We start from the raw sequence: 20,701 nt of genomic DNA on the forward strand, positions 1-20,701 counted from the left end.
TTTCTTGCTGTTAACTTGCTGGGTTTAAATACACCCTTTTTATGGACTCTGAGGATGTATTTGAGCCAAGGTTGAGAATGAGAGGGGTATACGTGCAAGTTAATTATTTTTTTTTTTTAATTTCTAAGTGGCGTCGACGAGATTTCGATCCCAATCGGCGGCGGAGAGGGGATCTCCTCCCCTTACTACCTCGATCCCTTTGCAATCGGCGCATACGGCTCCGTTTTGAAGGGCATTTTCGTCTCCTCCTCAGCTGGCAACGACAGCCCCAACGAGATGTCGGTGACCAACCTCGCGCCGTGGCACACCACCGTCGGCGCCGGCACAATCGACTGCGATTTTCCCGCCGACATCATCCTCAGTGACGACAGAAAATTCTTCGGCGTGTCCCTCTACTCTGGTGCGCCCCTCTATGGCAAAATGCACAATTTTATTACCTGGGAGTCGGCGACGATGACACAACAGAGGGGAGAAGTTGTCGGTGTCGACACTGGGGGTGAGCTCATTGGCACTAGTTTCGATGGAGCGGTCACGACGGGAGGTAAAGCTGGAGGAGTTGAGACTGGAGCTGTAGCCAAGATTTTTTTTAATGACGGTGAAGGTCGGGGTTCTGACGAAGGCTGGCCGAAAAAGTTTGAAGGGGCGAAATCCATAACATAATTTTTTTTTTAAAAAAAAAGTTAACGGAGAGATAACGGTGTTAATTCGCTGGGTTTAAATGCACCCTTTTTATGGACTCTGAGGGTGTATTTGGGCTAAGGTCGAAAATGGGGGTTATACGCTCTAGGGGTGTCTAGTTTAGGGGTGGATTTGTACCTTAACCCTTTATAAAATGGTATTTAATCATTGCCATATTGTTATATTCGTGAATGAAAATTTTCTTTAAAACAATTGAGAAAGTGTACTGTAATAATATGGATTTAGCTTCTCATTGATGCAGGCGAAAAGAAAATTATTCTTCGATGTGCATCCTATCCCGTTGAAGATCGTTAATGTAGTTCAAAAGTGTTTGTTCATATCGAAGAGAAAGTGCAAGCTTTTATTCTTTGCAAACTAACATGCTTCACCAGTAATGTATGTGCGCTTGTCCAATATACATTTTAAAGTTGAATTTATAAGGTTTAAGTTTGGCTATCTAGTATATTTTCAAGTAGACCTTATTGATGCAATTATTTATGAAATTTTTTATATCAATATCGAAAGTGGCTTGAATAATTAGGTCAATTTATCAAACACTGATGTACTAATACTATAGTTATTTTTGTCGGTCAAAATACGTAAAGAGAACAATTAATTGATATACATATATATACATATTAATATTATTTTAATTTCTTTTGTACTTCCGTAGATGTGAGATAATTTTTTTGTCAAACTTCAACAAATGTTGGTTGCTATCTCAATGCCCTATTTCATGATGTGTTAAACAATGCCAAAGGAATTGTTCATTTTGAAGGGAACTTTTTATGAGGGTCCAAATTGATAATTAGGCCCGTGTACTTACAAACATGGTCCATACACACCACATTTATTTATTACACTCGAATAGTCCAATATCACGGTACAAGGTTGATTGAATATTCTGTTGGGATATTTTCAATTTTTTTTTTACTTGGAATATTCTGTTAGGATATTATTTTCGAAACAACAAAGAGTCGTGGTATGAGAATGAACCTTAAAACTTGGCTATATTTGAGAAAACTATTTCAACATAGTATTTAACTCATTTAAACAATCCACTATACTCGTACTTGGCCATTGCTAATGACAAAAAGACAAAATAAATAAATATAATTAACTTCATTTTAATTATAGACAAACTCTTGGACACGCAAATATTAAGACGAATCTAAAATTCTATTTTTCCTGATTTGGAAATTAGGCCATGAATGATTTTGTCTTATAATATCAATTTAATAAAACACATTTCATGTGGGGGCCTTATTCCGGATATAAATACTTTTAGTGGTATTTTAAATTATTGTTTTTCATTAATTAATTAACAAATTGAACAATCCGCAATAAAGCAGAGTGTTCATATCGTATTAATCAGACAAATCTTACGCGACATATGTAAAAATTCAAACTCAAAATCTTTATATATCTCAAATACAATATGCGATTACTGATATTTGACATTCCGAATTAAAGTGAGTTTCATTAAGAGACAAATCAAGTAGATTAACTCATATTCTTTCTTAGGAAGTTCATTAGCATGCAAACAAATTCATCTTAATTAGTTGGATATTCCTCGTTTCATTGACTATTTGCAATGCTTATTTGTTGAAAGTTTGTGTTTTATATACTAGCAATTGGTTTTACCAAAAAATGATTATATTTTTTAATGTGTGACAATATATGGCGTCTTGGCTAGTTAAATATTCCAATCCTTGATTCCCTAGTCAAGTAAATCCAAATATTAGAGACATGGGCGTAAAAGCCAAAAGAAGCACGTCTCAAATTAATAATCTATACTATATTAAAAAAAGCAGTTTCCAATTTGAAATCAATTTCAAAATTGAGTGGCAATTTTATAGTTATAATAAAATTGAAGATTTATGCTTAAACTATATTTTTCTTTTTATTTTCCATTTCTTTAACTTCTTATTTGTTGTTTTATTTATTTCCAAAATTGTGAAATTCGATTAATTATAAAATATTTAATATGCATATCAAATTAAAGATCACTATAAGAGCTTTAATTTGATATATTTTATACAAATATTTGAGTTAAAATGTACAAATTAAATTTGTTTAAATATTAAAATTTTATAAATTTCTCTCTCATCTCTCATCTTTTTGAAAAAAAATGTATTTTAAATTCTTTTTTATTAGTATTTTTATTTTTTTAACTTTTTTTTTTGCTTTTCATAATATCAAATTTTATAATTGAACATTATTTTTTATTTTTTATTATTATTAATATTCAATTCAAATATATTTAATCAAAATTATTTTTTATTATATTTATTAGTATGATAATTGAATTAGTATTAATTTTTATATAAATATATAAAATAAAAAATATTTTTCCGTGCATTGCACGGGATGCAAATACTAGTTAATCTTAAATTATGTCCTTAAATATTTTAGAAGATTGTGTGACCGTGAATTTCAACTTGAAAATTTTGACCTCAAACATTTGCTATTCTACCACTAAGTCAAACACACACAACATTCTTAATTTTTGCCAAACACATTATCTCTCCGTCATCATAAAATGTAGCATATCTACTTTCAAATGGCACGAGTTTTAATAAATTGATTGAATGAGTTGTGATTTGAGTAAGAGTCTCACTTTATTGTTAGTAGAAAGCTTACCAAAAATTGATTGGATATATTTTATAAGGACGGATAAAAATGATAAATTGAATACATTTTATAAGGGTCCCAAAAGAGTGTGCATTTTTTGCCACTTTAGTACGTCGCATAAGAGTGTACATTTTTCTTTTTTGAATCTTTTTTTCACTAATAATATATTCATCTAATATTTATTAAAAATTCGTACCATCAACAGCCATACGCGTTTTATGGGACAGATGAAATAGTACACAAACATCAATATTTTTCTCAAATGTGACAAGGAGAAACCAAGTCTTATAGGAGCGCTTTGATAAATCTTACTCTTGTATTGTATATGCGAAAATCTGCTAGAGGCATAACGAGAAGTTAAATCACATCTAACGATGAAGTCAATCTAAAATGTGTTAGTGAAGTGGATATCGAATTTTTCAAGGTTGAGGTCATAATTTATTTACTTGATTGAAATGTATGCTACAAGCCTACAATATGGTGTGACAGAGGAATCTTATAAAACATTTATGGTAATAAAACCATGGTTGATAATTGGATTTGCTTCAAAGTAAAAGGTAATAACTATATATTGACCTCGAATAATAAAAACAAACCAAAAAGAAAATATAGATAATAACTATTTTTAGGACTTATTTTAAAAATAATAATTTCAATAAAGAAAAATGTCAACACTCACTCATTTGGCCGAGTAGATTCTCGACTCGAAGTTTTTGTATAATATTTTATTTAAATAATAGTCTCTCCGTCCCTCAAATATCTTTTTAAGTGAGGGTGTCATAAATTTTAATAAAAATTAATTATTTATTTGATGAGTAAAAAAATGAATTTCACAAAAAGTGAAGATTATAAGGGTAATTATTAGTGGAATTTAGGAAGATATTTTGGGGACAAACCGAAATAAAAAGAAAGAAAAATATTTGAGGGACGGAGTGAATACTAATTATAGTATTTTTGGCTAATACTGCAATAGGCATTTTAATAATGAAAATATATTCCCAACACCAGAAAATATAACTAAATGTATTTATTAGTGAATAAAAGATCTCATCTAAAAATTATTATTAATATTACTATAATTAATTGTATTAATTAATTGTATTGTGAATAGAAAAAGAGATATTACTAAATATTCTGAATCAAATTCATAAAAATTGACTATTTTTTATTAAGAGAAGGAGTATTAACGACAGTAATTTAGAAAGTTATTGAAGTTGTCAAATCAATTGTCGACTGAAAAAACCAGCTGTTAGATTTATCTATATACACGTATTTTATATTTCAAATAATTTCAACTAAAAAAAGCACAAAGTTTACCATATATGTGACAATGACTGGTTTCTAACTTTCTATGAACACGATATCTTTTTGTATTTTATTAATTTCTTATATTATGTATTCCCATATTATAATGTTAATTGCGTACAATTAAAATAAATTGTAGATTCGACTTTGAGAAAGTTTTAATTAATTGTTTATATGTAAAGTTCTATTTATTCTAAGCTCTCGATTTTAATTAGTAGCAAATTCAATAAACCATATTATATCACACTATCAGAATGTAATGCGTATCCCCTTTTCCCTCCTCTTTTAATTGCAACTTTAGAATTCAATAATAATTATTCTCTTAACCCTTTTCGTTTTTTAATTGCAGAAGTAATCATTGATTTCTTAAAGTTGAAACTGATAGATGATGTCGGTGTGATACACTTGTCTTGTGTTGTGTATACTGTCAGAACCGATCACCTACCCACCGTGGGCAAGTATAACGTGCCCACCATTGATGTGACAATTTTAATTAAGAAAGATAATTAATAAATCTTACTCTAATTAAAATTATCTTACTATAATTACAATTGTCACATCATGGTGGGCACGTTATGCATGCCCACGGTGGGTAGGTGATCGGTTCTGTGTATACTGTAGACTCGTTTGATACGCAGTATAATATAAAATGTACATATTTTATTAAAATATTTTTTACTGTATGTTATTTTAATACCATATATTTAATAAAATTTATTAAAATATCTATAAAATATAATATATTATTTGGTATAATGCATTAAAATTATATAAAATTAATAATGACTATAATTATAACAGAACCGATCACCTACTCACCGTGGGCATGCATAATGTGCCCACCATGATGTGGCAATTGTAATTAGAGTAAGATAATTTTAATTAGAGTAAGATTTATTAGTTATCTTTCCTAATTAGAATTGCCACATCAATGGTGGGCACGTTATGCTTGCCCACGGTGGGTAGGTGATCGGTTCTGATAATTATAATTTGTATTACGTATACCGTTTCTGTAGGTGTATACATTATCCCTCAAATCAGTATAATATTTTTTGAACTTTTAATTTATAAATGACCGTTACTTCTTATCAAACAAGATATTAGGGTGTCATAGACATATTATACACCATAATCATCCGTACCAAACGAGCTCTAATTGAATGACACATGTATCTGTAGTGGGCAAAATTCGTCAACTTGGCTCAAGCCCAATTAACATTCCAAGCTGGACTAATGAGCCGAACAAACCCGGCCAGTCCAGCCCGACAAACCTTGGACCAACTTGGATCATTAACAGGTTGGCCCAATTACTTAAGAAAACTTGTCATCTGGCCCAATAAGTGAAATTATACTCATCACAAGATCAACCTGGACCGACCCAAGTTGACTATCCACTTTAGGTCCAAATTGTCTAAACAGTCGGGCTGCATTCGGCCTAAGCCCACCAAGCTATTTTGCCAGTTTGGCACAATCCTAAAAAGCCCAACTAGTCAAACGGACTGGTCCGTCTAGCCCGAAAAGCTATAGATCGACTTAAATCCACAACCAAGCTGGATATATTGCATGCGGCCCAAGGATTATAGCCGACCTGGATTGACGAGATTATAAGACCTAGCCGTCAAAACCCTAGAAAACGTCTCCCAGCCGTCAAACCCTAAAAAGACGTCTTCCGCCAAGCTGACGCAGTCAGAGGGTAATCTTCATGATCCCGTCCAAATCGCAACAACCGGAGAGATGGGGGTTTTGACGGGGCCAGGCTGCAAAAACCCTAGCGACTGAATGACTCCTATATAAACAACCCGACTAGGTCATCAAAGAACACACGAAATCCTACTTGCTCTCTACTCTTTGAATTCTCTCTACTCCGCCGCCTAGCCAACTTGGCCTATCTCCGCCTCCCATATTCCATTATCACAACATTGTCACCGTTTCCACCCTCCGACGCCGCTTACAGCCTGGAGTAACCGCACACTCCAGCCTGTCTTTCTCTCTATTTCAATTCGTTTATCACTATTTGGCTATTCTGATACTGACTTTAGCGTCGGAGGCTCTACGGTCGACACCCCCACCCGGTGCTCAACCTAGGGCTCTTACGTGTTCTTGTGTTGACAGGTTGCTAGTGCCCAATCCATCCGGACGTGCAGACGTCGACTTCAATTGTAGATTTTAGCCTCTACAATTTGGCGCCCACCGTGGGGCCCTAGCAATCAAGCGAATCAACGCACTTTCCGTAGATCTCTACAAGCATCAATCATGTCTGACGGCCGCGATGGATCTGAAACTCCTGACGCACCCCACGTGGTTGCTCAAACTACTCAGGCTGACCTAGCCGCCCAGATTTCCGCACTGACTGAACAGATGAATCAGGAACGGGAGAGGTGCAAGAAGTTGGAAAAGGAGAACGCCAACTTGTATGACCGTCTCGAAGCCATGGAGCCTATCGAGATCATTGAACCTCCCGGCTTCCGAGCCCAAATATCTTCCATGCAACCCCTGGGAGATACACCGATCACTCACAAGGATGGATCCAACCATCTCATGATGGATCCGTCATCTTCGGTAAGAAATCGCAATGTCGTTAGTAACCTGACTGATCCAGGCCGTGTTACTTTGAATGCAGGAACACTCCGACAGGATGGAACAACCACCATCGGAGGACAACTCACCCGAACCAACTTCACCACCCCGGGCATAGCAATGAGCAATGCCGCCGTAGGAGGCACACAACCTATTATACTGGGGCCCAACCTGGCGGTCGCGCCAAGCCAAGCCAATCAACAGGCGGACGGACCCAGCCAGAGGGAGATCACCCAAGAGCAGCTGTTTGGGAATGAATTCACCCAACCAACCGCGATCGGCCCGTATGCAATCAGAGACGAGGGCCTGGCAAGAAAGTTGGCCGAAATGGAGGCCTTGATCCAGCGAATTCCTGGTGTCCCGGCACCCATCCACAAAAGCTCAGAGAATTGCTATGCCGACTCGCCATTTGTGGATGAAATTGCTCTAGTTGAAATGCCCGTCAAGTTCAACTTTCCAATCATGCAAATGTTTGATGGAACAACGGATCCGACCGACCACATAGCTCAATACAAGCAACGGATGTTCACTGCCGCAATTCCTCGTGGATTGAGGCAGGCCTGCATGTGTAAGGGGTTCGGTTCTAGTTTGACAGGACCGGCCCTCCAGTGGTACACTAACCTTCCCAATTATTCTATTTCAAGTTTTGCTCAACTAACCGATATATTTGTGCAGCAATATGCTAGTAGCAGGAAACTTGAAAAGATATCAGAGGATCTTTACGCCGTGATCCAACGACGTGACGAGTCCCTTCGAGACTACATAGGTCGATTCAACAAGGAGAAGGTGTCCATTACAAATTGCAACACCCAGACAACGATCACCGCCTTTCGAAAGGGTCTTCTGCCCGATTCGGACCTCTACAAATACCTCACCAAATACCCTTGTAGAACAATGGAAGACGTCCTCGCCAAGGCGTGGGCACAAATCAAGTGGGAGGAAGATCAATACAGCCATCACCGATCTTCACCAAGCAGACACACTAGAAGAGATTCCAGGGTGGATAGACGGACGAGTGACAGGCGATCTGAGCCTTACCCACCCCCACGACAAGAATACAGAAGGAGACAGTATGACCACCCTTACGAGTCACGACCACGTGAGAGGGCAAATATACCAGAATACAACTTGTCTATCTCACCAGCAGAGGCGGTCGAAGCTCTTAAGGGGCTCGGAGACAAGGTCAAATGGCCAGAAAAGATGAGGACACCAGCTGATCAGAGGGACAAGTCAAAGTGGTGCGATTTCCACGCTGATCACGGACACCGAACAGAAGATTGCATCGCATTGAAGTTAGAAGTGTCGCACTTACTAAAGCAAGGTCACCTGACTGACCTCCTTACCGACAAGGGACGTCAAACCTTGCAACAAGGCCAAGATCGTCAGCAGAGCAACACGGATGTCACCCCGCCTAGACCACCGCAACCTGATCGAACGGTGAACGTGATAACTGGCGGATCAGAAGTTAGTGGAATCACTCACTCGGCAGCCAGGAGACACACCAGGCAGGCTGGACATTTACAAGCTGAACATGGCAAAGCCGAAAGAAACGCAACCATCCAGCCGGCACAAACCATCTCTTTCACCACATCTGAATCCACCAGGCTACTTAATCCCCATCATGATGCTTTAGTAATTTCAATTTGTATTGCAAACTGTTTAACCAAGCGTGTACTAATCGACAATGGTAGTTCTGCCAATGTCCTATTTTTGTCTACTCTCAGGGAAATGGGAACCGACGAAACTAAGATCATAAGGAAGATGACCGTTCTCGTTGGCTTCAGCGGAGAGCAAAAAAGCACGCTTGGTGAAATCGAGCTACCTGTCTATGCTGAAGGGGTCAACCTATGCACGCGGTTCCTAGTGGTGGATTCTCCATCCGCTTACAATGTCATTTTGGGTCGACCATGGATACACGAGATGGGGGCTGTACCGTCCACCTACCACCAAGTCCTGAGGTTCCCGACAAAGTGGGGAGTTAGGGAGATTCGAGGAGACCAAAGAGATTCCAGATCGTGCTATCAAACAACGATGAAAGCAAAACAAGCTGTCTTATAGCAATTACAGCGAAAAGAATCATCCGACCCCCAACCAAGCCAGCCCGTCCAGCCTGACCAACCTGATGCAGTGGAGTTAGATGAAGTCTCCATTCATCCAGACTTCTCGGACAACAAAGTCCGGATTGGAGCACAGCTGGAACCCTCTCTCAGAGAGAGACTCCTTCAATTTCTCTCTGAACACTATGATTGTTTTGCTTGGTCCCATGCGGACATGACTGGTATTGATCCTAATATTATTGTGCACAGGTTGAATGTCGATCCCGACTACCCTCCAAGAAAACAAAAGCGAAGAAAATTCGCCCCAGAAAGGAACAAAGTCATCAACGATGAAATCAAGCAACTTGTGGACAATGGGCTGGTCAGAGAGGTTCAATACCCAGACTGGCTAGCCAACGTGGTGGTCGTAAAGAAAAAGAACGGGAAATGGCGAGTGTGCATAGACTTCACAGATCTGAACAAGGCGTGCCCTAAAGATTCTTTTCCACTACCCCACATAGACATGCTTGTCGATGCTACAGCCGGGCACGAGTTACTTAGCTTCATGGATGCGTACTCCGGGTACCACCAGATACTGATGCATCCAGACGATCAGGAGAAGACGTCATTTATGTCCAACATAGGCATCTACTGTTACAAATATATGCCATTCGGACTGAAGAATGCTGGAGCAACCTACCAACGTTTGGTCAATAAGATGTTTGAAGAACTATTGGGAAGGACAATGGAGGTCTACATAGACGACATGCTTGTGAAGTCCCTACGAGCGGAAGATCACATTGACCACCTCCGACAGTCTTTCAATATACTTCGTGAGTATAACATGAAACTTAATCCGACTAAATGTTCATTTGGTGTGACTGCGGGTAAATTTCTTGGCTACATGGTGACCCAAAGAGGAATAGAAGCCAACCCGGCCCAAATCGACTCCGTACAAAGAATTGCATCTCCAACATGTATCAAAGATGTGCAAAGACTTACTGGAAGGGTGGCGGCCCTTAGCCGGTTCATCTCAAGGTCATCAGAGCGATGTCACCCATTTTTCAACACGTTGAGGAAATCTAAAACGTTTGAATGGACACCGGAATGTGAGGAAGCACTCAGCCAGCTGAAGCAGTATTTAACAAAGCCGTCGCTTCTATCCAAACCAAAAGACGGTGAAATATTGTACATGTATCTAGCCGTGTCAGAAACAGCAGTCAGCGCGGTCCTAGTTCGTGATGATGAGGGCAAGCAGTCACCAGTCTACTATGTTAGCAAGTCATTACTGGATGCAGAGATAAGATACAGCCTACTGGAGAAATTAGCCCTAGCACTCGTTCATGCAGCAAGGAAACTCCGTCCATATTTTCAGTGCCATCCGATAGTGGTCCTCGCCACATATCCTTTGAAGGCCATCCTCCACAGACCGGAGCTGTCCGGCAGACTAACCAAGTGGACGGTCGAGCTAAGCGAATATGACATATCTTACAAGCCGCGCACTTCACTAAAATCACAGGTATTGGTCGATTTTATAAATGATTTTACGCCTAACCTCTCGATACAGGCAGACAGAGAGATTTGTTGCCTCACCGAGGACGAAGCGCTAGGGGCGTGGAAGCTCTTCGTGGATGGGTCGAGTAACAGACATGGAAGTGGACTCGGGATAGTCCTTTCATCACCCCAAGGTGACAAAATGGAACAAGCAGCCAGATGTGGATTTAAAGCAACCAACAATGAAGCCGAGTATGAAGCAATGCTAGCCGGTCTTGCCTTGGCCAAGGAGTTAGGAGCCAAGAAGATCAACGTCTTTAGCGACTCTCAACTGGTAGTAAATCAAATGCAAGGAACCTACCAGGCTCGGGACAACAAGATGACAACCTACCTAACCAAGGTGAAGGAGTTGCAATCCGGCTTCGCAGAATTCACAATCAATCAGGTACCCAGAGAAGACAATAGCCACGCGGACGCCTTAGCCAACCTGGGCTCATCCATCCAGACTACCACCTCCAAAACCATTCCGGTTATCTACCTTCAATGGCCGGCAGTCTGGAAGCAAGAAGAAGAACATGTGTCAAACATATCAGACAGACGTACCTGGATGACCCCGATACTAGAATACCTGGAGCAAGACATACTCCCGGACGACAAGAATGAAGCACGCCGAGTAAAGGCTCAGTCTGCTCGATTCTCCATCATCCGAGGTAAGTTGTACAAACGATCATATTCTGGTCCATATTTAAAATGTATTAACCATGCAGAAGCAGAAATGGTCTCAGCCGAACTACATAATGGAGAATGCGGGAATCACTCTGGCGGGAGGAGCATAGCTCACAGAGCTTTAACGAGTGGATACTATTGGCCCACAATGAAGTCAGATTCGGCCGACTACGCCAAACGATGTGACAAGTGCCAGCGGTTCGCCCAATTATCTCACCTTCCACCTGAACCATTGATCTCAATCACGTCGCCATGGCCTTTTATGAAGTGGGGGATGGACATCGTGGGAAAGCTACCCAAGGCACCTGGACAACTGGAGTACATGCTGGTCGTAACAGATTATTTCACCAAGTGGATAGAAGCCGAGGCGTTCCACAAAGTTCGTGATAAAGAGGTGAGAGGATTCATATGGAAAAATGTGATATGCCGATACGGAATACCAAAAGAGATTGTCACCGACAACGGCTCCCAGTTCATCAGCAACGATTTTCAAGATTGGTGCGTCGTTTTACACCAAAAATATCCGGCAGTCAGCCGGTATGCCCACACTGCGCAGAAAGCAGCAAGCAAAATCGTCTCCCAAGGGATCGGCGAGAATTCTCCTAAAATCCAACCTGTAAAGAAACTCCAAAAACGAGATTTATGGGGAAAATATTGAGAAAATACTAAAATAGAAATAAATAAATAAAACCCAAAAGAATTGCAAAGGTTCTAATCCTAATTAAATAAATAGAAAATTCTAACAATTAATAAAGAATTCCAGCAATCAATTAAGTCCACCCTAGCTTAATTATTCCGATCATTGATGCAAATATAACTTTAATTTATGCAAGCAAACCAGTTATAACCACCGAAGACGCTTCTGACGTGATCTTATTTCTCCTTAATTATTTGGTAACCAGGAAGACGCTTCACTAATTACTACCCTAATCGACTGACAACCGTAAGAGACGCTCTATAGGTTTAATGAGCCGACAGCATTAATTACTAGAGAAACCCGATTCAAAATCAATAAACTCTGACGCAGGATTATTGAATTAAGACTGCTTTTCCCTTGACCCTGATGTGTCAATTTACCACTAATCAAACCTAAACCACAATTACGGATGGCCGGTTCAATTGGTTGTATAATTAATTCTAACCCACTAAATATTGCGCACTACTTAATGGATTAAAACAATTAATAACGATAAACACAGAGAATCACAGATACAAGCATAAAAATAAAGTATAAGAACAAATTAGATCTCACAGAATAATCTTGCTAGTGCTTCCCTAATCGATGCTGGAATAAACGAATTAGCTAGAACGCATAAACAAATAAATAAAGAAAATTAAGAAATAAATTGCGAAGAACAGATGAAGAAAAGAAAACTTGAATTAAATTGCTCCAAAATCACGTCCCAGCTGCTCTCCAGAATGGGTGGTGTCTATATGTGATGTCTCTCTAAGCGTGTATCATCACAAATATATATATATATATATCTATGGAAATAACAAACCTAATCTAATAAAGTAATATAAAAAATGGCCCATGGGCCTAACTAAAGATATAAGGCAAAATGCAGCCCTTTTAAAAGTCAAAGCCCACTAAAAGAAAGTAAAAGAGATATCAGTCGCCCAACTCTCGCCAATTCAGCCTTAATTTCGGACATCACAGACAGTATGGGCACACCGCACAGCAAACGCGCACAGATTCAAACTCTTCAAAATTCGATCCTCTTATCCAAAACCTATCAAAACCATGAAGAATATTTATTAGTTTCACAATTAAGTCCAAAAGATAATAATAAGCAGGAACTAGGTATTTAAAATTCACCAAAAACACTCAAAATATGCGTATAAAATATGCCCAATCAAACTCCCCCACACTTAGACAATGCTCGCTCTCGAGCATAAGAAAAACAAAACAAAGGGAAGAACAAAACTCAAGACACAAACAAGACAAGACAAGACGCAACTAACGACGACTAGCCATGGCAACAATCACAACAAGCAAATCTCAAAGTTAGAATAAGATACAATCATCATTTTTCCTCAAACCATTCTTGGAATCAACAATCATGTGCGTTCACCCTTTATTCGAGTCAAAAACGTGAAAATCAATCCAGCCTCACTAAATTCGCTCAAATCTCTCAATATCAAAAGGTAGGTAAATTCACACACATGCAACTCGACTCTATCCATTATAAGTTTGCCACTATGTCAATATCTTCAATTCGAAAACTGAACTTATCCATGAATCAATAGGTCTTTCCACAAGGTTGTAATGAGGCTAGGGTGCATAGGTAGGATAAACAAAAGTGGATAAACAAGGCTAATAAAACCAACACAATGCAAGTAGTTCACCACATTCTAATCCCAAAATCAAACTAAATCAAATCAACCCTTATTCCCAATACATAGACATTCAAACTCCAGCATTCTCTTTTTTTTCTTTTTTTTTTCTCTTTTTTTTTGTTTTTTTGTTTTTTTGTTTTTTTGTTTTTTTTTTTTTTGAATTAACATCATAAGATCACCTCATTTTTAAACAACCAACAACCTCTTTTGTCAATTTCAATCCTCAATCATTCCAACCAAGCACTAAATTTCAATCAACCTTATTCTTCCAACAAAGTAATATCACAAAACAAACCACTTGCATCATGCTGGAAATGGACAAAGCAAGGCTAAAAGAAGGCTAATGGCTAAAATTTTCGAGGCTTCAATCATATATAACAATAAAAAGGGTCAAGGCTTCAAAATGGCTCACTAATGGATATTGCAAGGTATGAAATTTTTAAGGCCAATGAGGTTTATTCCTAATGCCTAAATCGCTTTCACAAATGAGTCCAATTGGTTGTTTAAAAATTTATTATGGCAACATGGCAAACCGAATATCAAGAAGTCAAGAATGCATAACACTCATCGAAAACAAGCAAGGAGCATTCAAGTTATTGCTCTAAAGGCTCAATCCTCACTATATGAGTGGTTTTCAACAAAATTGATCAATTTGCACATTCGTCATCCTCAAACACATATGGGTTTCAACACATTTTTGTATCATCCAAGAAAACAACCATACAATCCATATCAATATGCTCATCCTAACAAATCGAAATGCTCGCATGAAAAGTTGCCATAGACAGACTCAAAAGGAAGACCAAAACAAAACATGCACACAGACTCAAGACAAAAGACATAAAAACTCCCCCACACTTAAACAACACAATGTCCTCATTGTGTGGGGAAATACTAAGAACAAAGACACAAAACAAAGAAAGCATAAAAGACAAGAAAAAGAAAAATAAAATAAAATAAAATAAAAACGAAAGTAAACTAACAAAAACTTCCCTGAAACTGGATCAATCATCAGGTGGTTTCAATTTCCGCTTTGGCAGTTTCACAATTGAAGGCACAATCTGTCCAGTGCTGGTCGGTATGGGCATACCGCATGACAGATGCTGAGTGAAAACGTCATTGGTGGGGTTCAGCTGCACTTTACACCCTTGAATTTCATCATAATATTCTGGTGGTTCTTTATTCATCGTGAATATTTCCAGAATCTCATTTTCCTCATTTCCATTCTTATGTTGAGCCAACCTGAAAGGAAAAGTGAGAGAAATTAATGCTTTAGAATTATAAATTTCAGATTCAACACTTACCTCGGAAGAAGAGAGATTTTCATATTGTTGTGCCTCTTCGACAACTTCATCATTCTGAGCACTTTCTTGCTCTTCCTTCTCCTTTTCATCTTCCATGGGCTTTGGATCAAAGAAATCTTTCTCACTCATTAAATTCATAGCATAAACATGCTCCTTGGAATGTACTTCTTCTTGAGATGGAAGTTTTCCAAGATTTACTTGAAACTTGTTCACTTGAGTGGTGAGCAGAGTGATCTGTGTGCCCATACTACCCAACGCAGCTTGCGTCTCTTGCTGGAAAGCTTGCTGACTTTGCACCAAATTGTTAACAATCTGGCTGCTCTGTGCCAGACTCTGAAGAATATCGCTCATACTGGGCTCTGGGCGGTCGGTATGGGCATACCACCCAGCCTGCGGCTGTGCGCTGGTGAAAAATTCAGGCGAATGATTCCAGCTGAAATTTGGATGATTATCCTTCTGAATTTGAGCTCCAACCATGCCTCTAACTAAGGAAGTTAGAGCATCGAGTTTCTCATTCACACATACATCTTCTGCTCTGTTGATCGGCCTGTACCTATCATCATCCTCATCCTCATATTGTTGACCATTGGTGACCATATCAAAAATCAATTGTTTTGCTTCATCTAAGGTCTTGTTGGTCAAACTTCCTCCACAAGCAGCATCAACAATCCTCCTGTCAAAAGAAGACATACCACGATAAAAATAATTAATGAGCAATTGATAATCAGAAAATCCGTGGTTAGGACATCTATGACATAATTGTTGAAATCTCTCCCAATAATCAGACAAACACTCGTGTTGCCTCTGCTTGATGCTACTAATAGCTATTCTTAGATTTGCAGCCTTTGATTCTGGAAAGAATTTACGCAAGAACTGCTCCTCTAAATCGTTCCAAGTTCTGATTGAGCCAGGTGATAGATCTAACAACCAATCTCGAGCTCTACTCTGCAATGTATGAGGAAAAGTTAGTAATTTTAAATGATCTTCAGGAAAACCTTGAGGGCGTAAAGTAGTGCAAACTAAATCAAATTCAGCAAGATGTTTATGTGCACTCTCTCCAAGCGAGTTGCTGAATTTTGGAAGAACTTGAATAAAGTCAGGCTTGATTTCAGCATTTTGATTAATCGTGGGCAACACAATGCATAGCGGATGATTTCTCTTGTGGCGGCCCAACTCTCTTATCAACGGTGGTGGTGGCAGAATGTCATCACGGTCATCATCCCCATCTTCAGACATCTCAATTTCAGCTATAGATCAAACTCAAACAAAAATAAAAAAAAATAAAAAAAAACAAATCGAAATAATAGGAAAATTACTACTTAAAAACCGATCCCCGGCAACGGCGCCAAAATTTGGTGCGTCGTTTTACACCAAAAATATCCGGCAGTCAGCCGGTATGCCCACACTGCGCAGAAAGCAGCAAGCAAAATCGTCTCCCAAGGGATCGGCGAGAATTCTCCTAAAATCCAACCTGTAAAGAAACTCCAAAAACGAGATTTATGGGGAAAATATTGAGAAAATACTAAAATAGAAATAAATAAATAAAACCCAAAAGAATTGCAAAGGTTCTAATCCTAATTAAATAAATAGAAAATTCTAACAATTAATAAAGAATTCCAGCAATCAATTAAGTCCACCCTAGCTTAATTATTCCGATCATTGATGCAAATATAACTTTAATTTATGCAAGCAAACCAGTTATAACCACCGAAGACGCTTCTGACGTGATCTTATTTCTCCTTAATTATTTGGTAACCAAGAAGACGCTTCACTAATTACTACCCTAATCGACTGACAACCGTAAGAGACGCTCTATAGGTTTAATGAGCCGACAGCATTAATTACTAGAGAAACCCGATTCAAAATCAATAAAATCTGACGCAGGATTATTGAATTAAGACTGCTTTTCCCTTGACCCTGATGTGTCAATTTACCACTAATCAAACCTAAACCACAATTACGGATGGCCGGTTCAATTGGTTGTATAATTAATTCTAACCCACTAAATATTGCGCACTACTTAATGGATTAAAACAATTAATAACGATAAACACAGAGAATCACAGATACAAGCATAAAAATAAAGTATAAGAACAAATTAGATCTCACAGAATAATCTTGCTAGTGCTTCCCTAATCGATGCTGGAATAAACGAATTAGCTAGAACGCATAAACAAATAAATAAAGAAAATTAAGAAATAAATTGCGAAGAACAGATGAAGAAAAGAAAACTTGAATTAAATTGCTCCAAAATCACGTCCCAACTGCTCTCCAGAATGGGTGGCGTCTATATGTGATGTCTCTCTAAGCGTGTATCATCACAAATATATATATATATATATATATATATATATATATATATATATATATCTATGGAAATAACAAACCTAATCTAATAAAGTAATATAAAAAATGGCCCATGGGCCTAACTAAAGATATAAGGCAAAATGCAGCCCTTTTAAAAGTCAAAGCCCACTAAAAGAAAGTAAAAGAGATATCAGTCGCCCAACTCTCGCCAATTCAGCCTTAATTTCGGACATCACAGACAGTATGGGCACACCGCACAGCAAACGCGCACAGATTCAAACTCTTCAAAATTTGATCCTCTTATCCAAAACCTATCAAAACCATGAAGAATATTTATTAGTTTCACAATTAAGTCCAAAAGATAATAATAAGCAGGAACTAGGTATTTAAAATTCACCAAAAACACTCAAAATATGCGTATAAAATATGCCCAATCAAAGATTTCTGTGAATCTTGGAAAATCAAGCTAAGCTTCTCAACGCCTAGATATCCCCAGGCGAACGGCCAAGCTGAATCATCCAACAAGACGATAGTAAGCACCTTGAAGAAAAGGCTCGAAAAAGCCAAAGGCTTATGGGCCGCCGAACTGCCTGGAGTGCTTTGGTCATACCGAACGACCACCAGAACCCCGACGGGAGAAACTCCATTCTCACTAGCATACGGGATGGAGGCAGTCATTCCAACCGAAAGCAAAGTGCCCACAGCCAGGACCGAGATCGCCTTAGACAGCCAGAATGACCAAGCAATATGCCACGAGCTCGACACACTGGATGAAAAGAGAGATACGGCAAGACTACGGCTTGCATCCTACCAGCAGAGTGTCGCCAGACACTACAACCGGCATGTTCGCACTCGGACGTTCAAGCTGGGCGATTGGGTACTCCGACGTGTATTTCAAAACACCAAGGAGATCGGAGCTGGCAAGCTGGGTCCAACCTGGGAGGGTCCATACTTGATCACCAAGGTGTTCAGCAATGGCGCTTACAAGCTGCAGGACAAGGATGGGCGCGACATCAGCAACAGCTGGAACGCCATCCATCTTCGGTCTTATCATTTCTAAACTTTCCATTCGATTATTTATTTTTTCGTTAAGTTTATAATTTTTTCCACACTATTACTAACAATTTTACCCAGGCCAAGTCGGAACTACATCGGACTTGATCCCGTCAAAGGGTATGTAGGCAACTCTACGGAGCATGGCTCTACGGAGCTCAGTCCGGCCCAAGAACTACATTTGGCTTGATCCTCGCAAGAGGTATGTAGGCAACTCTCCGGAGTGCAGCCACCAACCTCAAATCTACATGTCCCAGCTTGCGAGATACAAGCCGCTAATGATGACTCGCCTACACGGACGACGTCAACCTGGATCTATAAAGAAGAAATCATCACCACATAGAGTTCGAGACCTTTGGTCTCTGGTCATCCAGTCGAAGGAACCACCCAGCTTGTGAACAATCAACGAGATAAGTGAGAAGATTGTAAACATTTATATTTTTTAAAGTTAGAATAGCGTCTCGTTTAAGTGCTCTCGTCACATTGTATTAGCCACAATTGGTAGAAGTCAGTACGACCCAAATCCAATGAATTCCAACTTGCTTCAACTTCAATTATTTTTGGACAATTCAGAGCCAACGATTCTACAATTTTGATTGATAAAAATACTCTCGAGCCGGCATGCTGCATGAAACTATATAATCAGCTAACACTCCAAGTTGGAACCCAACTCGCCCAAGTCAAACACAAATGACAAGTTGGCTAATATCAGTCGATTCCAACTTGGACAACCAAATAAAATCAAAGTCCAGTCTGGCCTTGTCCAAATACAATAAATTTTTCAACGTTGGGTCCAGGCTGGTGCAACGAAATGAAGACAAAAGGAAAAATTGTGTCTATTCACCCCTTCCACATGTCGTTGTTTTCTCAAATATACAAGCTGCAATATGTTGCATCAATCTATACGGTATTGAAGCCATGATTTGAATAAGGTAATTTCGCATGCAAAATTGTGATACAAGTTGTAAGGCAACCACACCTCATAGAATAAGGAAAGTCTCAACTCTAGCCAACAATGCTGATTTCCCAAGAGTTCACAAACAAAACATCATAATATAATAGACAGCTTGAACCGACCCAATGGTCTAAAGTTCAAGCTGGAGGCATACCAATACGAACAGTTAGTCAAACAGTCAAGTTTCAAACAGTGCGAGAAAAATAACAAGACATCTCTTCAAGAAGTCGCTTCCCCGTCTAAGGATGGTCGTCTCCAGTGGTCATCCCGGCAAAGTTGCTTGCAAGCTGCATCTCCTGCTCCTCCTGGCCAGCCTTCCACTCATTAAACTCATCGATGTATTGTTGGACATCCCAAGTCTTGGGGGGCTGATTCTCGAGATACGCCAAGGCCATCTCGCCCCGAACTCGAACCTCTGTCTCACAGCTTTTATAAAGTACTTGTTGCTCCAACGCAACAACTTTGGCTTCGAGTTCCTTGCAGTCCGCTACAGCCCGCTCCAGCCGGCGAGCATCTTCCAACTTGGCAGACTCCAACTTCTTTACAACCTGACGGGCCTCATCACGCGTCTTCTTGACAGCCGTCATCTCTCCCTTCCAGTTCTCCCGCTCGGCCCTCAACTCGCTAAGCTCCGCCTCCATAGCAACAGTCCTCTCCATGAGGAAGGCGGCTTTCTGCAAACTCTACATCAAACATGAAAATGCAACAAGTTAGAAAAATTCTCATGTCAACAAAATAATCTATACTCGAAAATACTTACCAAGAAGGCATGATCGAAGAGCTCACTAGCCACGCTGCCACTCCCCATCTCCTTCAAATAATCTCGGTCGCGTGGGAGTAATAGCTGTTCGGCCACCCCTCGAATAGGTCCTAGCTGGGCATGCGCCGATACGTTCGGAAATGACAGGTTGATAGGATCGTCCACCTAGTCGGACAAAGTGAGGTCAACCTCAGCAGACCGCTTTTTCTTGTGAGCCAGGAACACGAGTCGAGTGCGGGACACGTGCGGTAGCACCATCAGCTGTAACCGCGCCGCTCGAGCTAGCAGTCTTCTGCCTATTCTTACGGATCACATCCATGGCAGCGCCCTTCCCAAGCAGAGGGGGAACATATGACTTCGACATCCTATGATCTGCATCAAAATAAAAACACTTAGCCGTATTAATGACAAGTTGGAATAAAATGAAATTGACAAGTAAAGTAGTACCCGCAGGCACGCGGCTCCACAAAGAGCTAACTCGCAAGTTGGCCTCGGTCAAAATGTTACAGATTTGGCGATCCTCTTCGCTAAA

General features: G+C 39.5%; 3 protein-coding genes across 3 annotated transcripts; 1 reads left to right on the top strand and 2 right to left on the bottom strand.

Moving 5' to 3' along the window:
- The first annotated feature begins 9,444 nt into the window (after positions 1–9,444).
- Positions 9,445–13,761, top strand: LOC131009864 (uncharacterized). The gene is made up of 3 exons (XM_057937268.1): positions 9,445–11,434; positions 11,492–11,948; positions 13,701–13,761. The coding sequence occupies exons 1-3, from the start codon at positions 9,466–9,468 to the stop codon at positions 13,759–13,761; spliced, it is 2,487 nt and encodes an 828-aa protein (XP_057793251.1). The 5' UTR covers positions 9,445–9,465.
- A 1,033-nt stretch (positions 13,762–14,794) lies between these two features.
- Positions 14,795–16,330, bottom strand: LOC131009865 (uncharacterized). Its single transcript, XM_057937269.1, has one exon. The coding sequence runs from the start codon at positions 16,328–16,330 to the stop codon at positions 14,795–14,797; it is 1,536 nt and encodes a 511-aa protein (XP_057793252.1).
- A 3,302-nt stretch (positions 16,331–19,632) lies between these two features.
- LOC131011013 (uncharacterized) lies at positions 19,633–20,264 on the bottom strand. Its single transcript, XM_057938748.1, has 2 exons — positions 20,170–20,264; positions 19,633–20,092 (listed from the first exon to the last, which is right to left on the bottom strand). Exons 1-2 carry the CDS (start codon positions 20,215–20,217, stop codon positions 19,649–19,651), a joined length of 492 nt encoding a protein of 163 aa, XP_057794731.1. The 5' UTR covers positions 20,218–20,264; the 3' UTR covers positions 19,633–19,648.
- Positions 20,265–20,701: the final 437 nt, after the last annotated feature.

Source organism: Salvia miltiorrhiza, chromosome 2 (assembly GCF_028751815.1).
Source record: "Salvia miltiorrhiza cultivar Shanhuang (shh) chromosome 2, IMPLAD_Smil_shh, whole genome shotgun sequence".
Lineage (NCBI taxonomy): Eukaryota > Viridiplantae > Streptophyta > Magnoliopsida > Lamiales > Lamiaceae > Salvia > Salvia miltiorrhiza.

Excerpts from the sequence above, each read along its gene's own strand:
- LOC131009864 (XM_057937268.1), top strand. The coding sequence starts at position 9,466 with ATGACTGGTATTGATCCTAATATTATTGTGCACAGGTTGAATGTCGAT. Across the intron at positions 11,435-11,491 it reads TCGATTCTCCATCATCCGAG|AAGCAGAAATGGTCTCAGCC; the intron begins GTAAGTTGTACA and ends TTAACCATGCAG. Across the intron at positions 11,949-13,700 it reads AGCAACGATTTTCAAGATTG|GTCTTTCCACAAGGTTGTAA; the intron begins GTGCGTCGTTTT and ends ATGAATCAATAG.
- LOC131009865 (XM_057937269.1), bottom strand. The coding sequence starts at position 16,330 with ATGTCTGAAGATGGGGATGATGACCGTGATGACATTCTGCCACCACCA.
- LOC131011013 (XM_057938748.1), bottom strand. The coding sequence starts at position 20,217 with ATGGGGAGTGGCAGCGTGGCTAGTGAGCTCTTCGATCATGCCTTCTTG. Across the intron at positions 20,093-20,169 it reads TCTTCGATCATGCCTTCTTG|AGTTTGCAGAAAGCCGCCTT; the intron begins GTAAGTATTTTC and ends TGTTTGATGTAG.